Consider the following 21,034-nt stretch of genomic DNA (forward strand, 5'->3'; position numbering starts at 1 on the left):
TACTTTGCATGTTATATTTTCTGGAGTTCTATGGATATTGTTGCCATGGTTACTGCCTTTGGTTCACTGCTTTCACTGCAATTTATTGAACTTGTAGAGAGATGGCACATAAGATTCATACATCATTACTTATCTGTTTTATATTTACAGACAGGGGCTGCACAATATATGTTCCTTCACATTAGAACATCTGTTAGACGACGGCTCCCAGACCTGTTTGAATTGAGCCTGATGCAAATTAATGTTGAAGCCAAGCCCTATATTAAAGCATGGCGAGGTATGACATGTCCGTTTTATGGCGTTTATACAATTTCTCAGGCTTCTCTATCATTAACATATTATAAAGTGATGTTTAGTGGTCATTGGATGTGTTCGGAGCGCTTCAGCAGTAGAAGAAGAAACCATTTTTAGATTTTAAGTGTCGTTTTGACTTCATTTAATAATTTAATTTAATGAAAATTAGCATGGCGCTAAATCTGGTGCAGCCAGCTTTTTAATGCAACTGCACATTGTCCTTCAGATAAATAAACTTAACTAAATTGAAGCTCCTGTGTGGAAAAGGATCAAATATTGCATTAATATCATTATCTCAATATTTAAAGGCGCATTAAAGGGGCTAGACGCATGTTAGCCAATTTACACTCACTACTGCCACCTCAGGTCATACATGTAACTGCACCTTCTATATTAAGCTCGTGCATGACGGCACTTCAGACCCAAAGTAACACCGTTTTTAGTGACAGCGCAGGATTTTAGAGGCAGTTGTGGTGAACAGGTCTGGGCTCATTCTACACATTAGGACATTGTTGGAACATGTAGGGGGAGGAAAATACTTTTTTAAACTCTGTATAGTCCCTTTAAGGAACTTTTGATTTGAAAACATGTTTCTATATTAGTGAATGTTTAAATGACCCGGTGATCAGCGTGATGCCTTTACTTTTCAACTCGGTGGCCTCTATGAAGCTCCAGGATCAATTGATGTTATAGGTTTTCAAGGCAGACGCAGAGCCGGTTTTTCCTATAGGCAAACTATGCAAGGTGCCAAGGGCCCCCGCAGCCACAAGGGCCCTGCATCTCAGTCAAACTATGGTGATGTTACACAGATTAATCAACGCGTTGTTTATTTGTCTCAAAGATGAGTTGAATCCACACGGTTCTCATGCACAGTTAGTTACAGTAACTCTGGTTCTCTGAATGTGCACAGTCTATAACGAATTGGGCTAATTCTCAGTGGTCAGACAGAAATAACCGCCAGGTGCAGGTTTCAGTAAATCAGCAGTTTCAAAACTGTGGGTCAGGGACCAGAGGTGAGAGAATGTGACCATTTACCATTTTAAAAAGTTGGGAAATAGACTATAGTCGTCCTAAAACCCAGTCTGACAGTGGCTTAATGGTTAGTGGTTCTCACACAGAGGGATGGGGCCTGAAGTGAGGTCATTATGTTCCCCTTCTGCCCTGAACTACTGAACAGTGGAACCGTTTTTGACCGTAAATGGGTTTGCTCTTCGTCGAATAACCATGGCATGCTGTACTGTAGGGCCCCCTTGTGGATTATTGCTTAGGGCCCCAGAAGGGCCAGCACCGGCTCTGGGCAGACGGACCGGACTCTCTCACCAGAAAACTAACATAACAATTGTTCCTGGAGCGTTGTAGAGGCCGCTGTGATTGAAAGTAAAGGCACCATACTAACCCAAACAGCTGCTGGGTCACTACAAGGTCAATTATGCACAAAAATCAAGTCTGTTTTTTCACATAAAAAGTTCCATAGTGCACCTTCAAGACAGTTATCAAACATCTTTAGTATATTGTGCAGCCCTCACACAGACCGAGTATCAGAAGGCAGGTTTCATAAATGACTGACCCACTGCACATGGTGTAGTCTCTCATGTTAACTACAGTCTTTACTCAGTCCTGCGTTCTCTCCGACCCGCTGGAAGGGGCACTCCTGCTGCACATTCCGCTGATCCGCTGATTATTTTTTTTTTTCACTTTGGGGAATGTCCATGATGAGAGCCTCGTGGCGTGTGAACGTTTCCTCTCTTCCCAACATCCTCTTCGCTTCTCCTGTTGACTTTGGCCGCCGTGAACCTGCTGCTCATAAACTCGCCACCTTCAAAATGCCAAGTGCACCAGCCCTGAGGAAACAGAACATAATGCGCCCTGGTAAGGGACACATTGACATGGGTGGACTGCGGCAAGAGATGAGCCATTTAGACCATGTGACTAACGCTGAGTAAATACAAGAAGGAACGCTTTGACGCCACTATTGTATGGGATGCCCCTGTGGAATTTTGGGGGACATAATATTAATTTACGGCTGCTTCCGTGTTGCTGACAGTGAGTGAATGCAATTGGCCATTACCGAGGTTGAGCTTGTCTTTTGTGGCCCAGCAGATGCTGTAGTGCTGGAGGAGCTGCTGCAGTAGCTCTTTCTCGTCAAGGAATTCCAGTCGCTCAATTCTTCAAAAACATAAATGCAAAATACATAAGAATAATTCACATCTTAAGGTATTTCATCAGGGTTAGGCGGGTTCTCCTTATCACAAGTTGTCATTATTATTAAACAAATTTACATCTAATGCCTGTTATCCTTTCTAATGACAGTTAAGTTGTGTCTATTGTGAATCGCATCATTGCAGTTTCGGGAATAAACCAGTGTTAATTTTGACAACATATTTTAATTTAGTTTTAGTCTTAGTCTTTTGACGAAAATGTAATTCGATTTTAGTCTAGCTTTAGTCAAAAAAAATATCTTCAATTTTAGTCTAGTTTTAGTCGACTAAAAAAGTAAATTTAGGCGACTAAATTTAAGATAAATTTAGTCGACTTTGCATTGATAATATTCATTATAATCATATTTAATCTTGTTCCTCTGCTTCATGGAGCTGCGCCACATGAACAAAGCTCAGCTGATCCTTTGGCAGAGAATTTACATGATATGAAGACTGTCAATAGAAGTTTGGATGATTTTAGTCTCTCCCTTTCATTTTTATTTAGTCTTATTTTAGTCGACTAAAATATCTGGACATTTTAGTCATAGTTTTAGTGTTAAAAAAGGAAAACACGCACATCCAGTCTGAATAGTGTGCAGGACCAAAATAGACTATAGAGCTGAAAAAGAAAAAAAGAAAAGAAAAAAAAGTCCGCACAACTAAGTAGCTCCCAGAAAAAGTATTTAATGATGACTTACACCGTGTAACGTTTCGGGCCTGCACCCTTCCTCAAACATGTCTGAGGAAGCTACTTAGTTGTGCGGACTTTTTTTACTTTTTCTTTTTCAGCTCTATAGTCATAGTTTTAGTCTCATGTAAAACTTTGAATTTAGTTTTAGTCCAATTTTAGTCGTCAAAAATAACACTTTGAGTAAAATTAAGACTAAATATTTTAGTCTACAAAATTAACACTGGAATAAAGGCATTTGCATAATATTGTTGTAGAGTAGAGATAGTGCTTTGGTTGACTTTAAATTGTTTTCAACAGGTAATTAAAGCCTTCTACCCTTCACTGTGATGAGCTACATTCTCCTGTATCTCATTCAGAGCAAAATGAAGAAGATGTGGAAAAGTATTAAACAGATGATGGTGCCAAGAAGCACTAAACAAACATTTCAAGGGTTATTACCTCTCCACATCCTCCTGGGGGAGCATGCTATACACCGTCATCATGTCCAGGGCATCGGCGCGCTCCCAGCCCGTCTTCAGAAATCTGTCCTTCTGCATATCACATCAAGAAACAACAATAAAACACAAACACTTTGGTAAGTTATTTAGTAAGTACTAGTCAAATGATGTCGTTGTTGAGTGTTACCTGAGAGTCTAAAGACTGGCAGACCTCGACACCGGCCAGTGTGCAGTGGCGATGCTGGAGATTCTCGATCATCACCTGCCCGAACCGATCGCTCATGTTCACCTAAACACACGCAATTGAGTCAGCTAACAAATAACGTAACTACTAACTCATTGGACTTAAGTGTCATTCAAGCAGGAGTTTTTCACCTGTTCATAGTTGATGAACATGGCGGTGTGGAAGGTGTCCGAGGCCCAGCACACTAGGTTTGAGGAGTGGGTGGGGGTCATGTACACTAAGACACATTCTGATACAAACACAGTCGGCAATCTGTAAAGAGGAAAAACAAATGTGTAGAAGATCATAGAGAATTTATATCATGACTATGGTTGATGTGGTTTTGATTGTGCCTGAACATATCATTTGAAATTAAAAGTTACATTTGTGTACATACTCTGTATTAAGTTGAAATTTCTTCAGCTTTTCATCCAGGCTTGAAATGTCCCTGAGGTCTGCCCCAATGATGCAGTAGCGGTCAGAGTCAAGGCTGTGGGCATCTGAGGGAAGGCAAAGATTAATAACCAGAAAAATACAAAAGCTTAGGATACATGCATATGGTATGTTTGTAGTTACCCAATAGTAAGGAGTCTGTTGAGTGAGTTTCAATGATCGGCTTAGACAGTGGGGGTTTTGTCCTGTTTACACAGATTTACAATTTATTCAACTTATAGTGATCAGCATTAATTACTAATAGTCATCCAAAACTATTAACTTTAAAACAAAAGTTAATTTACACACATGTTGTAGCGTTACATATTCTGTATGCGGCAAGATTCTTCATTCAGCACGATTGAGATGTCAAAATAATTCTTATTCATATGCCAGATGGAATTGTTTACATTATGCATATTTACAACATTGTCTCCATACATTGTAAAGACAAATTCTTAAAACATGGCATAAAAAAACCTTCAGATATCACCATTGTGTGATATTACAGAAATATAAGTTAATAAGTTGGGATAACCTTATATTATTCACAAACTTCGGTTTAATGTACAGAATCAAAACTGGCTCTGCTCCCGCTTCACTGAGCGAGTTTGTAAACTTCAGATCGAGTGCAGCCAGAGTAACTCGAGGGGCAGTGAGGGCAGACTGCCTCCTCCCCCTCAGAAAAACTGCATTTGGGCGTCTTTTCTTATAAAGCCTCCCAACAGTGGAACACGGAGCCTGAAGCAATTTGAGACTCTCCCGCATTTTACTCATTTAAAAACAAAAGTAGCGAGTGGAGACACAGGCTTCTGAACACTGGCTATGTCAAAAATGTATGTAGCAATATTGTGTGCATGATTTTAATTCTGTCTTTTTTAGGCTGGCTTTAACATCTGCCAAAGAAACTACCGATGATAATTAGCTTTTTCGGCTAACTCGGGCACATTCACACTGTTTAATGCTGATTAATGTGCACTTTCCCTTTTCAAATAAATAAAGAAATAAAATATCTTTGAAATTCAAATCTCTTTCTACTGGAGTCTGCGGTGCATGACATCCTAATAAATTAAATTATTTGGATAAATAAAAACAACAGCAACATTCTACTCTTGCTCAAAGTTTGTTTCTTTAAAAAGTGACTCAGTTTATTTGTAATAATCTAGTAGAAATAATCTGTGTCTACAAATGAACATTTTTGAGGCACCCCCCAACACAAGCGGTGTCTGTTTTTAATCTTCACCATCTGTAGAACATAAAAGTGTTGTCTCACTTTATATTGTGTATTTTCCTGGCCACAACTGTTGGAAAATCAACTTCAAAGTACTTCCTCGGCAAGAGGTTTTCTTCCTGCAAGACAATTAAAAATTGGGTTAATGTGGCCTTAATTTGAGATCTTAACAGTGGATTCATTTCAAAGTCACCATGTGATGAAAAGAAAAACAGTAAACTTATGCACTGCACAACCTTTAGCCTCCAAAAAGTGGTGTCCAATCCTGCTCCGAGGTTGATTACTTGACAGTCACACTCTGTTTTTCGGATGAAAGCATCAAGGAGATTGCTGACTCCTTTAACTCGAGCGTAGTAACCTACAAGATTAGATAAATAAATATATATGTGAAATGAATAATATATGTGCTACATAATAATCGTTTTTATGACCAGAATCTACTCACCTCGGCTAATTTCTGGGGCTTTTCGTTCTCCAACAGATCTGGCAAAATACTGAATATATAGATCTTTCCAATATCCTTTACTGGTGGCAAACCTGGAAGACGATTTACATTATTAACTGCAATGGCCATTACAAATATTACAGGTAAAAAGAAAAGTGAAAATGCATAAAGATGAGCCAACTTTGCCACCTAGTGGGAGAAAATGGTAAAGCACAAATAAAAAAGGACTTAAAAATGAAAAACTCTCTGTATTCATTGATATGCAAATACTGGAGGATAGATAACACTGCCTTCTCAAACAGCGTAAGTACTGTTAAAAAAAGCAACTTTAAAGGGTTTTAAGTATGATTTAGGTGAATGAATGGATGGCCTGTTCCTTGCAAAGAAACTGAAATGACTTCATTTGCATTAGACGCACATGAATAGAGTCTGTATTACACATATTATATATGTTGTATTAGTACCGTTTGCACACGGTCGCGTCATCGCACGTGGCCCTGACGGCTTCATCCGCAGTGTCCGAGTCCGTAAAAGCTGCTCGAGATGCCATTTCTCACAGATCTTGGAACATTAAACATTTGAAGGAGTTGAATAATCCAATCCACCTGCACTACACAGGCCAGCGGCAAATGCTAACTGCTAGCCTCCTTCTGACAGATAAGCTTGTAAACAAAACAGGAGGTGCAGCAAATATCGCGACTGGCCTTTTGAAGTCGCCCAGGTAGATACGAATAAATACGAAACTAAAGTATTTTATAAAAAGCATGCGAATCACTGCATTCTAATAATAACCTGCTCGCTTCCAAAAATGTATGAGATGTTTACACCGGAAACAGTAATGATGTATTTCCGGATAAGACCTTTCACGTTAAACATTTTACAAAATAAGAAAGGTGGTCAAATATAAAATAAGGAATAGCCTTAACACACTAAGTAAAAGCTTTATTTTCTCAAAATATCGGTGTCCACCACCAGTAAAACTTACAAAACAAGTAAACAAGCAAAACATGCAGTGTCCAGTCCCATTATAATTGTTACTGATTGGAAAAAACAAATAACTTTTTAAGGTTCACAAGGCGACTGTTTAAACATTCAATTCAAGCATTGCCATGTCGCAATTATTTTTGTGTCTGAAGATAGTTTTTTCTGAACACTTCAGAGAGTTGTGTGTCGATGACAGTAAGTGTGGCTGCAGTGACAGCCTGTGCCCAGAAGGAGGTGCTGCTGAGCGGTGTATCTCCACCTTCCTGGGCCCTCCTCCTCTCTCCTCCTCTCTCCTCCTCTCAGAGGCAGAGGTGCTGCTGCGGCTGCTGCTCTCTGCTCCTCTTCGCTCTGAAACAAGCGGCTCTGGATTAAAGCTTCATTACATTAGCTCCTCGGCTAACGGGACAGAGGGAGTTATGAGAACCCTCTGGAGCCAGTGAAAGTCAGCGCGGACCGCGTCCTCCGGGACTCTCATGCACGCACGGGTCTGGACTTACTCAACAGGAGCTTCACAACATGCCGTCGCCCCCAAAGGGAACTTTCCCCTAGAACCTCCACTTGGGAAGGCTAGCTCTGCTAGCGAGGCTACAAACTATTTTAATTGGCTTTAAGATCAATGGCTGCCGCTTACTTTCTCCTGTCACACTGACAGCAGACAAACTTGTGAGCGGGGACAAAACCCTCTTCATGACCAACCAAAACACAAACTTACTACGAATCCAAAATGAAGAAACAGTTCAATCGGATGAAACAACTCGCCAATCAGACTGTTGGCAGGCAAGTAGTCACATTTTAAATAGAAACTAATGTGCATGACTCCACATAAGTGTTCATGAATGGATAAGCAGGATTTAAAAGCTGACAAGACTAGAGTGCTTTTGCATTGTGAAGTTGTAATGAAATGGAACTAGGGCTGAGCTAACCCTAGATCTGGATGTGTTGAAATGCAGAGCCATCTGAGCCCAGATGTCCCTTTGAAAGAATGAATCAGCTATACTGACACCGTTACTGAACACAGCACTGTGTCACACACTGCCTATGGAAATCATTTATATTGCACTTAGATACCACAATCATCATTCTGTCTGCATGCTGGAGAGAGGAGTCAGCAACTTTTATGTGGTTTTGCAGATCAGACTTCCTAATGGTATATTGTGTTATCCCAGCTTCAGTCTGGCCACATTAACTGTAGCTTGTTTGTGCTCCAGACAAACTCTATGAAGCAGACTCTAGCTTCTCATCTATCTGAATATTCAGCTCGCTTCACTTTCACATCCATAATAATAATAATATTGTGGCTGCAAGAAGCCTTTCCATTTGTGCAACACTACACTTCCTTATTCAGAAGCCATCCAGTGTATAGTGGGTTTCAACACATATATACTGTGTGCATCGATTCTTTCATCTTCTACTTTTTGAAACCAAGACATTTTTGAACACATCTCCAATTTAGGGTGATATGAAGGTGATATCAAGCTGCTGTTTAAAGAAGCATCGTTTGGCTTTGTACAAAGCATTGCACATTCTGAAGGTGATGAAAAAGTACTTTTCCCAGTTGCAGTGTTATCTAACTTGAGCTGTACAGGTACCAGTCATAAGTACTATACACCTGACCAAAGCAAGCGTCGTGTTCATCTCTCAGCACAGACTTCAAGATGATAGACCAACACCACAGAAGTGTGTGTTTTAAGTAATTGTTTGCTATTTGAGATAGAAATAAAAGGAATTGGCCACTTTTTTACTTTTTTTTATTTGTAAAAAATAAAATAAAATAGACACTTGATGGATACCACATGAAAACATCTGATCTTTGAGTGCATGCTATGTATTGTGACGTATTTTTCCAATTATGGGTGATGGCTTCCTGGGTTCTTTTCACGGTGCACATTTTTGACACCTCCAGGGGCATTAGCAGTTGTAAGAGTATAGAAATCTGTCCAACAAAGCTAATGCCGGGACCATATGTATTTCACAACAGAGGCCTAGCTTGAAGGTTTTAGGCACACACAAGACAGACATATTCTATAGACACTTGTAATTTCAGCCTTTTGCTAATCGCACTTCAATGAAGTTGAAGATGAAGTTACTGCAATTGTAAAACTCCAAATATGCAATATATTAGTAACGTTTTCAGCGAGACCTCAATGTCCTAATATCCACGGATTGCTTATTTTTAGCCACACTTTTTCTTCCAATGTATAGCCGATCTTTTGCAGCCAAGAGTCAAGATCAGGAGAAAACATGGCATCTGGAAAACTCATAGCTTCCTCTGCGCCGGTAGCCACAGTAAATCACAGCCAGCAGGCAAGTGATGCAAAAAGCAGACTTCTGTGCATGACGCGGTGAGCTTAGAGTTACTCTTGTCTAAAACTCATCTGTCGGCAATTGTGTTACGAGCGCGATTCCTTCTCTGTTTTGAGATAGTTTTTTTTTCCAGGAGTTTAAGGGCCCCAAAACTGCCCCCTGCGGTTCCTCCAATTGTGCGAAAGGCAGAACACTGTGTCCAGCAATGCAGCGCTTTTGGAGGAAATCTCTCCGTGGTCTTTTGCAAACAGGAAGCCGTCCTCCCAGGCACAGGCCTAGCGCTTTCTAGAGACAAGGAAAGGGAGCCGCTGTCTGGGATTGAGGGTAACACAAGGCGCAGGGAGAAAAACAACAACATGGGATTCAGAGGGACAGAGTCAGACGGGAAGGAATCGGTTTTGTCTTTGAACTTTGTGGTCGCTTAAGGTTTGATAGGGTAGGGATGGGGTGAGAAAGGTAGATCCAGAGAGGATGACTTAACACAATCAGCTGCAGGTTGATGAAGTCACAGCTGGATGAGATCACATGTCTTTTGTTGTTGTTTTAAGTAAATTAAACCTATAAAACATATTATCAGACATAAATTAGAGGTTCAGCACAATCATTTCAAAGTTCAATGTTGTTATTAACATTACTAACCTTTTCTATACTATTCCACGACCCACCCAAATGTCATACTTGTTTACTTCGACATTCATTTTTGTAATTTATTAGGTTATGTTTTTCAATGCAAGCTTTACTTGTAGGGACACCCCAATACATGTTTCAGAGAGTGCTGCCAACTACATCAAAACCTCCGAAGTACTGGTTAAGCCGGATACTTCTATAAATCAATCAACCTAAAGTGGCTGAAGGGAGATAAGCCTCTTTGAGTAAATATGAGAAAATGCCCTGTACAAGCCTCTCTCACAGTTAATCAGTCACTGTTGTTGTACGAGAGAGAAAAAAAAAAAAAAAAATCGCCTTTGTTCCTAACAAGGCAATCTTTTGTCTGGCACGTTGTTGGGCCAATGACACTGATTATTACAGTAGCTGTGTTTGGATAATGACGCTAATACACTCAACAAGTCGCATAGTACCAATCCCAGAGGGCTCAGGGGGGGGTGACCTGACACTGAAGGGTGAAGGGGCGTTTCCGCCAGCGAACACAATGAGGTGTGTCAGCTGTCAGCAGGCTTTTGTAATGCCGCGCCGGGCTGAGCTGCGCGAGGTTTCTAGATGATTTCTATTGAGACGGTTTTTGATACTGGATGGGGCCGAACGATATTGAACCAACAAAACAATCTCATGCATTTCAGGAATTGTTCGTAGCGGCGTTATCGGGTTTTTGTCAGAATTAGACCCCATATAGACGGGATGCTTTGTTGTCTACCCATAGCATTGTATTACCTGGAACCACATTGTCCTGTTCATGAGTGTGTTAAGCATTGGAAGAAAAAAAACAACAACATAAGATCTACTTGAGGGAGTTCGGACCAGCTAACCCACTCAATTATGCTCGCAGGTCTTTCATGGGTGGCAGTATCCATTACCTTGCGTCTTCAGCTGCCAACTGTTGTGGAGTGGAGCAGGCCCCGCCCTCCTCTCGGCCCTCCATTGTCCCTACAGCTGCACGGGTCCACTATGATAGCAGGTCGCCATGACAACCCGGGCGTCCAAGACTCTCGTGCTGCTAAGAGAGTGCAACGTTCTTTTGGTTTGTCCAGTAGAGAAAATCGGGGGTTAATAAAAGCAGGGCTGCACTGGTTTGGGAAAAATAGGTCATTTCAGTCCTGATTTGATAAAGTCTTGCAGTTTTCGTATGACTGCAAGAGCGTAATATGTCGAAATGGTTGCATGATCTCAATCTTCTCTGTCCATGAGGTGGGCTGGGGTCAGATCTATTGCTCGACGTCAGCTGATCACCACCAAACAATTGTGGCGTTGTCTGTCGTCTGGTGTCCCTCCACAGAACTGGAATGGGGTTATTTTTTTTATTTTTTTGAAGAGTAGGGGTGGGAAATGAAATAGTTCCCGTCCCATCAAAGTTTGTAATCAAAAGCTCATGGCAAAGTAAGGGAGGCTAACGCGATTAGTCCGGCTGGATTGCTCACTCACCAGCGCTTGGGACGACTGTCGGCATGGAGACGCTTTAGTCTGGTTTCTCTCGATTTCAAAGGTTTTCGACCCGTTCAGCAGTGCCACATGAAGAAGCTTCCGTTATGTAAACATCGCAACGTTACCTCCCAAACTGCATGGCTCCTACAGTATTTTCCTTTACTTATAGACCTATATCCTCACAAGCTCAGTAAAAAAAAAACTTTCCACTCATCTTCTGCACATTATTGTTCTCATTTGGCACCCACAAGTCTATTTCATACCCCCAAACTAAATTCTGCCTTCTCTGTGCGCTTGTGGACCCTGTATTGTAATTGGAAGCAGCTGCAAGCCACTAAAGAGGTTACTATAGTTCATAAAGTGCCGGATTGTGGAAGAAGACTCTTTCCCAGCTTAAGATTCGGTTATGCAAAAAAAAACAGTCGAGTTCATTTTATTCATGCTGTACTTGGAAACTTTTCTTATGGGTTAAAGGGATTGATCAAATGGGCTGGGGGGGAGGAGAGAGAGAGTCTGGCTCATGAAACGGGACGAGGAGTTTTGAGACATCGCTGGAGGCCGGCACATAAAGATTTATCTGTGAGGCTGCATGTGGTAACCATCTATTATGCAAACTAATCATATGTATTTGTTTAAATATTATACCTCCTGCAAGTTTATGGCCTGGTGCTGCTGCAGGACAACAGTGCAGAACACAAAGAATGGATCAAAACAAAATTTGGAGCGGGGGTCTGGGTTTTAACTTGGCAAACAATTATAGGTTTGATGCACCGTGTAAAGTCTCTCAGTGAAAAGAAATCTGTTTTCTCTGGTTTAGTTTTAAACCTCTCGGTCGACCGCTGCAATGGCGACGTGTTTTCTTTTTGACCACTGGAAAATGTGCTTCACAAATGGACATAACTAGCTTATTAGTTGTCTTGTTGCTAGCATTAGTGAAGCCACTGAAGCTGCTAGCAAAAATTAGCCTTTGTGTAGCTAATGATGAAGAGCATCCTTATATTTAATATTACACTGTATGCGATTATAAAGCTTTTTTGTTGTTGTTTAAAGAGGGGGTATTATGCTTTTTTCAATCACATAGCACCAGTCTATAGCACGCTACAATAATGAGCAAACCTTCTGTTGGTCTGTAAATGCAGTAAATTAGAATAACTGCCTTGTATAAAATTGCTCTCTCAAAATGGCTGTAGTGAATGTCTTGAAATAGGCCTCTGTCTCTTTAAGAACCTCTGAGCCTTTCAGACACGCCCCCTCCACACGCTGTCTGTGGCATCAGTGGGGAGGGGGTTCTGCTGAGGAGCAGTGGTTGGTTACTCGGCTGGTGACGAAAGCTCGGAGGCGTCTCCAGGAGGTGGGGGCGTTCCTAGGAGGACTCAGGCAAACCTAGCCCTAAAATGGCCGCCATCAGAGTTTTTACAGATTACTCAAAAATACGTGAATGTGCCAAGGCAACACTTCAGGCATGTTTTTAATGAGGGAGTGACATAATAACATGATGTAAAGCTTGAAAAAGTCAATTTTGCATAATACCCCCCCTTTAGCATTTGTTGAAATAAATAATAAACAATAGAGTTCGGGAAAATCCACAGTTACCATGGAGATCCACCATGTTTGCAGCTGTTAGCATACATTTTCCATAGACAAACGTTAGCTAAAACCAGTATAAAAAGTGGAGATAAAAGCCAAGGAACAACTCCACATCTAACTCACTGTGGTGTCCAAGTGTTATAATGTGAACAATAACTCAGTATTTTAACTTTTAAAATCTCCTTTAGTTTATTATTGCTGCAAATCCCATGATGCTTAGCGATATGACATCTTATTCCGCCCCGCCCACTTTTGCCTCTTTTTGCCTTGTCTCAGCGCTTCCGTGGTATTGACACTTCCGGTCGACAGACAAAACAGAGAAGGAGGGAAAATATTCTCCGCTAAAATCTGATGTTTAGTAGTTTGACTTGTGTAAAATGTCCAGTGTTCATTCGCACCAACAAGTCAACACTGCACCGTTTCTCTGAGCGGCCTAAAAACGGCTTTGTTTTCGTGTCGCAACTGATTTTATCTGGACTTCTCCAGTCCCATGTTAACTGATCGGAGAAAAGGGGCGGGCACAGTTCATGGCGGCGCCCACGCAAACCTCCGGAATAAGGTGAATAGGGGCAACTATCTTCACCACAGCCAAACAGCAGAAAGTTGCAGAGCTAGCGCGCTAACATTAGCCATCAGATGTGGGCCTAAGTTCTGATGGCAACTTAAGCTATTTAAATTAGCATTTTGAATTTCTTATCTTTTTAAATCAATATGAAATTGAACAAACATTAGCAATAGCGCAAATGCTAGCCGCTACAAATGAGCTGTCAGTCACAGCCTTAAAAACGGGCAGCTGATTGCCCCATTATTCTTAATATCTTGTTTAATGAACCAGGAATCTATAGCACCTCCTGCACGACTACCATAAAATTGAGTGTTTAAAGAACACAATGACCACAGACCATAAAGACCCTTTGTTGAGTCACAATTAGGCCTGGGGAGTTTAATTTGTCTCTCTTGCTATGGACAGATGCTACAACAAAACCTATTGGTGCAGAGAAAGTCACTTGATAAGTTGCATACCACAATTGACCCTTTTTATCCAGGGAACTGGCAATGGGTTCTTCAAAGTGACAACGCTCCAGCCCCAGACTATTGTATGAGCCTGGACGTTTGCCTCTCTGAACTCAGGATGCAGATTGTTAGTTTGTTTATTAGTTCACTTGAGACATAAAATGATAAAAGACTATTATCATATACAATCAAGTCCACGTGATGTGCTGCGCTAAGAGCTTTGGAATGTTTGAGGCCATTTAAAAACAGGATGTGATGTGTGCAGCCGTTTCCACCCATTAAAAATGAATTTCCCAAGTTTTTTAGCCATTCACAAAACGCCTAAATTACTACATTGGCTGTGCATCATACAGTATGATGCACAGTCAATGTAGTAATTTAGGCCAGTATGAATTATACTGGCGCTCTCTCAGCTTAATTTGCTGTGGCATTGTTTCAATAAGCTTTTTATCGTTTTGTGTTTGGAGAAACAAAATAATATATTGTTGTCTTTGTCAGATTGCACTGCAAGTATTTTTTTTATTCTTTTAATTTGTCACCAGCAGCTTTTGTAGCTTTTCATGTCGAGTTCTTGTCATTGACTATAGAAATAACCTCATCAATATAACAATATGATAAATATCGCCAAATAACACAGTATTGGGTAATGCAAGAAGCCAGAATACATTGTAAAATAAGGAATATGACATAAATGGATCAACATGATGTTGCAAAAACATTGTTATGGCTATATTCATGACATGTAATGAATGTATAGCTACGTAATCTCAAATCTATGTGGCCCTACAAACAACATTCTCTCATAGATAATATTTGGCATTCCTCTAGGTTACAATACAAAAGCGCCCTTATAAGAAATGACTCTGATGTGCATCTGTACTAGTCTGTTTTGTTTTCTCGGGTGTGTGCTGCAGGCCGCCGAACAGTGTGAAGGTGTTAATAAGCGCACTGAGCTGAGCAGGCGTTTCCCAGCCTTCTCCCTTTAAGTGAATCTAATCCGTCTGACCTCTCCCAGCGCAACTATTAGCTTACTATTAATAGGCTCAAGCTTGAACACTGATGTAAGTAAGACTCTGTGCACACTCTGGCTAGCACCGGCTAACACTCCTGTGCCATTTTATTATTAGGGTGATGTTTTGGGTGAATATCTGGTGAGTCATTTGGCCCCACCCTTTCTGAAACTTTCCCATGACATAAGAAAGCTTAGTGTGTGCTTGCCTAATGTGCACTTAAACCAGTCCGTCCAGGCGGTCCTTTTGTCTCTTGACATGTCTTCAGCGTGACTGTGCAGTGTCAAGCGTAGCAGTAACTTATCAGCCGCGTCTGCCTGTCTGTCAGCACTAATCAGAGTCTCCTCTGTTGTCTTTTCTCACCCACAGAGCCGAGAAAACAGAAGTGCTCAGCGATGACCTCCTGCAGGTAAATCATTCATCTGCCTCGGGCTCCCACTGTACGCTCCAACTCACTCCAAAGACCAGGCGGGATTCTGGGTTCAGCATTAGATGTATTTGATGTGCTCTTAAGAAACAGAAAACAGTTGCCCACTAATTGGTGGATTAGAGGCTCAAATATAGCAATACACTCCCATTGTCTGGTCAAAAGTCTGGTTGGTTCAGAAAGGACATTCAGCTTAAATGTTTGCCAAGGCGCTATGCAAATGATTTGTTACAGCCGTATAATAATTGATATGCCCAATATATCATGTCACCGGGACACAAGGCAACAATACGTTATTTTCCATCATCATAACAACAGATGTAGTGGCACGATGGCGCAGTGGTTAGCACTCGTGCATTACAGCAAGAAGGTCCTGCGTGTGATTCTCGGCTGGACGGGGCCTTTCTGTGTGGAGTTTGCATGTTCTCCCTGTGAACATGTTCTCCCACCGGACACTCCGGGTTCTCCTACCACTAAAACATGTTTATTAAAAACAGTATGAGCATGGACTGGAGTGTGGAATGAGTTGAATAAAGTTGATGGACAATATAGTGTTATTAAAAAGTGACTACATACTATAAAATCATGTTTTTAAAATATATTATTTACACTATTCAAACATTTTTTGGGACTTTCCAACTTGGCAAATGTGCTGTTACTGAACCACTGTTGGGCGTGCGTAAAAGCATCACTGCTGCAAAAAATAAATTAAAAAATTGCTGCGTCAAAGCTTGTATAAAACAATTTATTGACCTAAGATTGCATAGAATGCAAGTATCAGTCTGTAAACAGTCTTAAAAGTGCTTGAAAGCAAATGCTTCAGTTCTTAAGAAAACAATTTCTGGGGTTGGTTTCATGTTTTTATTTGTGGTTGGTGTTCTAATTAAGAAGCAAAAGCACACTGTTTTGAAGCTGAAAACAGGATGCTAATTGCTGCTAACCATCTTTATTAAACAGTCCTTTCTCTTTAATGTTATGAAGTCAAGGCCATAACCTTGAGATGCTATGGATCGGCTAAGTGCTGTCTGGTCTTCCCTTGAGACGTCATCCATCTTGGCTTTTTCAGAGGTACAGATTCTGGCTGCTCAGCAAAGGCATTCCACCGATGGAGACTGTTTTGTTTTTTTGTGCAAATGGGAGGCGTCGTGGAGGTTAAAACAAACTGCTCTGCGTCACTACAGCCACAATGTCTGGCATCCTCCACCCTCTTTTTGAAGACTCTGCTGTACATAAACAAGGGACTGTGAAAATGGGCTGAAACACCTCCAGCGGGACAAGAGACATGATATGAGAAGGACATAGTTAAGTGGCAGCTAAATTGCTAATTGCTAATGCTAAAAGGCTACCGCTTGTCTGAACAGAGGATGCCCCTGTGCAAAGTATCGCCAGACAGTGGACTCAATGAAGTGATTGTGCTGCAGTCTGGAAAGCACTGTTCCTCACGGCACAGGAACTCAGTGTGTGATAAAGAGAAGGGAGTGTAGGATCGAGGCCAGAAATAGCGTGACCTCTTAATTCCACCAGCGGTCTTGTCACTCCTACCCTCAAAACAAAACATCTTAGTCCCCCCTATAAAATGCCTGGAATATTGACGTTGCTCACCACAGTTTCAATGTGATCTGTGCCAATATTATTTTTTGTCAACGAGCCTGTTTTTCTTGCAGCAGAATTCACCGTGTTTTGTTTTGACCACAAAAAAATGTTGTGAATGATTAGTTTGCTGTTAGCTAGCCCTACCGAGATTGTAGAGCTCCACTTTGCGCGTTGAAAGTTTGCAAAACATGCTTACGAATTCATCCCTGCGAAGAACTGAGGTGTAAAGAAAAGAAAGGAAAGAGTTTGGGCCACCCTCTTTCACTGTGTGTCAGCAAAAAGCTCGGGTACACGTCCTTTAAACAGGCAGCAACAGTTTTCCAAAGAAGTCTTGAACCTCGTCTTATCTCCTCTGGTGAGAGCGAACGTTGCTCATGCGCTTAGTGTTCTCTATCAATATCCAAACACCAAGCAGACTCCTTACGCCTTTGATTCGCTGTCTTCTCGTCTTCTTCAGACCCTCCATCAAGTCCCCCCGTCTTCCGCTTTCTGACTTTCCTTTCGCCGGTGCCTCCTCCTCTGCTCTTTCATCCCTGGATCGTTTTTGTACTCGGTCGTGCACAGTGGCAAACCGCCAGACAGCATTCTTGTGCCAGCTGTCCATTCCTCACTGCTCCTCCCGACTTCAGAGCATCCACAGAAATGTTCTCCAAATACCGGCACATCCTTCAGTTACACGCGATGGCCGTAACACGGTATCCACATTCCCCCAGTGTGTGCAGACATTCCCCCAGTGCAACGTTACTTTTTCTAAACAGCTTGATCAGACCTTTACATGTGTCCAATGGGAGGTTACAGTGACTGGCTTGTCAGACCTCTCCAAGACGGCATCCCAGGTTCTCAAAAGCTGGTAGAAAGTCTGAAATCAGCTATTGCAGACCTCTGCTGACGAGAAAGACGCTTCAGGGACAATGGAACAAGATTTGGGACTGACGAGAACAAGCACAAGCATTGGAGATCCAAGACTCTAGAGATCCAAAAACCCACAGGACAGTTAACGGAGACAAGGGCACCTATTGGCTTTTGGGATGCCGGAATGCTGTCCTGGAGAAGTTGGACTGGTGCTCATTCTTCACCCAATGCCTGTAGGAAAATGGCGCCAAAATATAGCCAGAAAAACACAATGTAGTTATGATAACACTCTTCTGGTGTCTTTAACCCCTTAACTCCCACCTGAACCGAGCACATTTTCTCCAGTTTGGCTTTACCCCAATCCAAAAGCTTCTGGAAAAAAAGGTGTGAATAATAGTGACAGAACTGAGACGAAAACAATGAAGATGTGACAAAAAAGTGAGAAAAATGTGACAAAAAATAACAAAAAAAGACACACAAAAAAAATGACAACAAATGTGACAAAAAATTGACAAAAAAAAAGAAAAGAAAATGTGACAAAAATATGACAAATTGATTACAAAAAATGACAAAAAAGTTACAAAATTAGTTGAATACCCCCCCCCCCAAAAAAAAGATGGAAAAAAATGTGATGACGTGAGGAAAAAGATCCATTTAGATGAGTTTTGTAGATCTTAGCTTTCAAATGAGGTGTTACACTGGCCTATTTGGGTAATGCTGAACTGGAGAAAATGCTCTCGGTTCAGGCGGGAGTCAAGAGGTTAAAAAGAGTGTCTCATTTGCACCACAAACACTGACTTTTCTAAGGAGTCATGGTTACCTCTTTGATGCTTTCATTTAGTCTTTTACTGGTGAACGCCTTCAGTTAGTTGAATGGCAGAGTTGAAAAATTCTGTGAGGTGAGTCCGGCAGACCCTGTCCAGTTCATTGTTGTTGAGCGAAAACACAACCATCTTTGACAGAGTGTCCGGCGGTGAGTCCTTTAGTTACCCCCTACTTTAACCAAATGCATTAAGGCCTGCTTTCTCTTTTCCCATTTTTGTTGCTTCTTTGTTACGTTTTCGTCACATTTTTGTTGCTATTTGGACCCTTTTTTTTCAAGAAGCTTTTAGATTTGGGTAAAGTTCAACTGTGGAAATGTGCTTGGGTCAGGTGGGGGTTAATGTCTTATTTGCAAAGCCACTTTTTAACCTTCAAACCAAGCTGCTTTTGGCTTCAAGCTCTTTGGGCTAACATTGTCACTCGTCCCTTTTGTATTAAACTTTCTTTTCAAACTTTGGTGAGTCCGGCAGACCCTGTCCAGTTCATTGTTGTTGAGCCGAAACACAACCATCTTGGACAGCCCATGAAGAAGAGCGTTTGCATCATGGCGTATTTAAACCTGGCAAAATCCATCAGTGTTGTGGTGAGCATTGAGAATCGAAATGGGTGGCAAAAAATGTCAGATTGCTCTAGCTTTCTGAAGTCGCCTTTTTTTTTTTTTTTATCCCTTTTCAAATTATGTTGCAAGCTACCACATCTTGGGTAAAGAAAAGACATCATATGAGCCTTTAATTTCCCCATGTCATGTTATCTGGGTGCATTCGGGACTTGTCTGGACACATCCTCTCCTAGAAACCGACAAACAAACACACGAGGGCTCGACACTCGCTCTTTGTGCATGATTCTTCCACTGCGCTACTTGGGATTCCCTGGCTTCTGACGCGTCACTCGGTCGAACCAAGTGCTGACCTCATCTCGCGCAACCAGAGGAAAAAACACACCCTGTGCCTCCGGCCTGACATCCCCCCCCCCACCCACCCCTTTGCTCCCGTTTGCCCCCCCTTGCCTCCTACCCTACTGTGGATTTGAAGCTTTGTACTGAACTGACAAAGAAAGGAAGGAGACAGCGCACAGTCGTCTGCCGTTTTCCACAATAGCGCTGGAACCGGGCACGGGGAGTCCCCTGCTATGTCCCTTCCAATAAACCTGTTTGTGTTTCCCATTTTTGAATGTCAAACCCTCAAATCGAAGGCTGGGGTTTTCTTCTTCCAAACACAACTCGACTAATATGTACGTTGTCGCCTTAGAAATCCTCTTCGAAGCGGTATTTCCAAGCTCCTGCGTGTGTGAAGTTCACCCCAGCTGTTCTGGGAATGCCGCGGGTTCGGGGAGTGACGTAAGCGGGGAGTGCATGCGGATATCTGCTGCCGAGGCTGTGGAATTCCCGCTCTCCATCTTCCTTTCTGTTTTTGGAACAATTGTCTGGAATTTAAGGCCTGATCCTCCCTCTCTCTCTCTCTCTCTCTCTCCAGCTCCATCTCCACATTTGTTATTCTGCGTATCGCCCCGAACGCCCTCTGGCCCTCTCTGTTCCCGTTTTATATTTAGAGCGGTGTTTATCCTGACTTAGGAGGACGTGTTTGTCGCCGTGCGCCACCCCACTGTCTCTCCCGCTCGAATTTATCGCCAAAACGTTTCTAAGGCCAATTCTCCTTGGCAAATGACGCAGTGATTTTCTCAACAGCCCACAGGCGGTTTCTCACAAGCGCTGCCAAAACGGTAACGTGTCTCATCAAACTGCTGTGAGGTTTTGAAGATCAATCTGAATTTGTCATGGCATTTTGATATTGACGCCTGCCATGGCACATAAAATAAGAACGCTCGAAGTAGAGGTTGCAGCAAGAAGGTTTCCCGAACTGCCGCAGGGGCTACTTGACATGCAAAAAGTATTGAACTAGATCAGTATAAACATCAATATAAACAACATTTTAGTTGTTTTGACTAGTTAAGAAGTTCTTGGGCATTTGTCCTAGATTATTTCACTTGTTCTGAGATGTTTCTGACTCGTTTCGATACATTTCGCCCTTATTTCAGGTCATTTTCTTTGCCAATGGGGTAAGAAAATTGGTCTTATCTCATTGGCAATTTTACTTTCTTATTTCAAGCGAGATTTACCCTAGAACTGGTCTGAAATGTCCCCAAACAAGCAAAGCAAACTCGGTCCGATCAGGAAAAGTGTCTAAATGAGTGAAAACCGCTCAAAACAAGATACATTTCCTCAATTCAAGTCATTTAAGCCAATGCTTGATATTTACTTTTTGTAGTGTGTTGAACAGTTTTGACCAGAATCACAGCCTTGTCTATCCATCAATAGCTGTGGTTTTGTAATATGGGTCAATGCCGAAGTTCCTTTAAAATCAACAAGTGGGACATGCCTGCCCGATATTGAAAAA

General features: G+C 41.8%; 2 protein-coding genes across 2 annotated transcripts in view; one reads left to right on the forward strand and one right to left on the reverse strand.

Moving 5' to 3' along the window:
- Positions 1-1,879: 1,879 nt before the first annotated feature.
- Positions 1,880-6,773, reverse strand: lcmt1 (leucine carboxyl methyltransferase 1). Its single transcript, XM_079577733.1, has 11 exons — positions 6,416-6,773; positions 5,952-6,043; positions 5,743-5,864; positions 5,549-5,625; positions 4,420-4,481; positions 4,241-4,343; positions 3,996-4,116; positions 3,808-3,909; positions 3,622-3,713; positions 2,363-2,460; positions 1,880-2,135 (listed from the first exon to the last, which is right to left on the reverse strand). The coding sequence occupies exons 1-11, from the start codon at positions 6,499-6,501 to the stop codon at positions 2,113-2,115; spliced, it is 978 nt and encodes a 325-aa protein (XP_079433859.1). The 5' UTR covers positions 6,502-6,773; the 3' UTR covers positions 1,880-2,112.
- Positions 6,774-7,632: 859 nt separating this feature from the next.
- arhgap17a (Rho GTPase activating protein 17a) overlaps positions 7,633-21,034 on the forward strand; it is a 33,061-nt gene continuing 19,659 nt past the window's right edge. The window contains exons 1-2 of the mRNA XM_079577472.1: positions 7,633-7,712; positions 15,317-15,356. Of these exons, the coding sequence (XP_079433598.1) occupies positions 7,660-7,712; positions 15,317-15,356 (93 nt within the window). The 5' untranslated portion in view covers positions 7,633-7,659. The remainder of the gene's footprint in view (positions 7,713-15,316; positions 15,357-21,034) is intronic.

This window comes from Gobius niger (assembly GCF_951799975.1).
Source record: "Gobius niger genome assembly, chromosome: 19".
Taxonomy (NCBI): domain Eukaryota; kingdom Metazoa; phylum Chordata; class Actinopteri; order Gobiiformes; family Gobiidae; genus Gobius; species Gobius niger.

Bases quoted from the DNA above. Each gene is read 5' to 3' on its own strand.
- lcmt1 (XM_079577733.1), bottom strand. From the start codon at position 6,501: ATGGCATCTCGAGCAGCTTTTACGGACTCGGACACTGCGGATGAAGCC. The intron at 6,044-6,415 runs GTACTAATACAA...ATCGTCTTCCAG, and splicing joins GACGCGACCGTGTGCAAACG to GTTTGCCACCAGTAAAGGAT. The intron at 5,865-5,951 runs GTGAGTAGATTC...CTAATCTTGTAG, and splicing joins AGCCCCAGAAATTAGCCGAG to GTTACTACGCTCGAGTTAAA.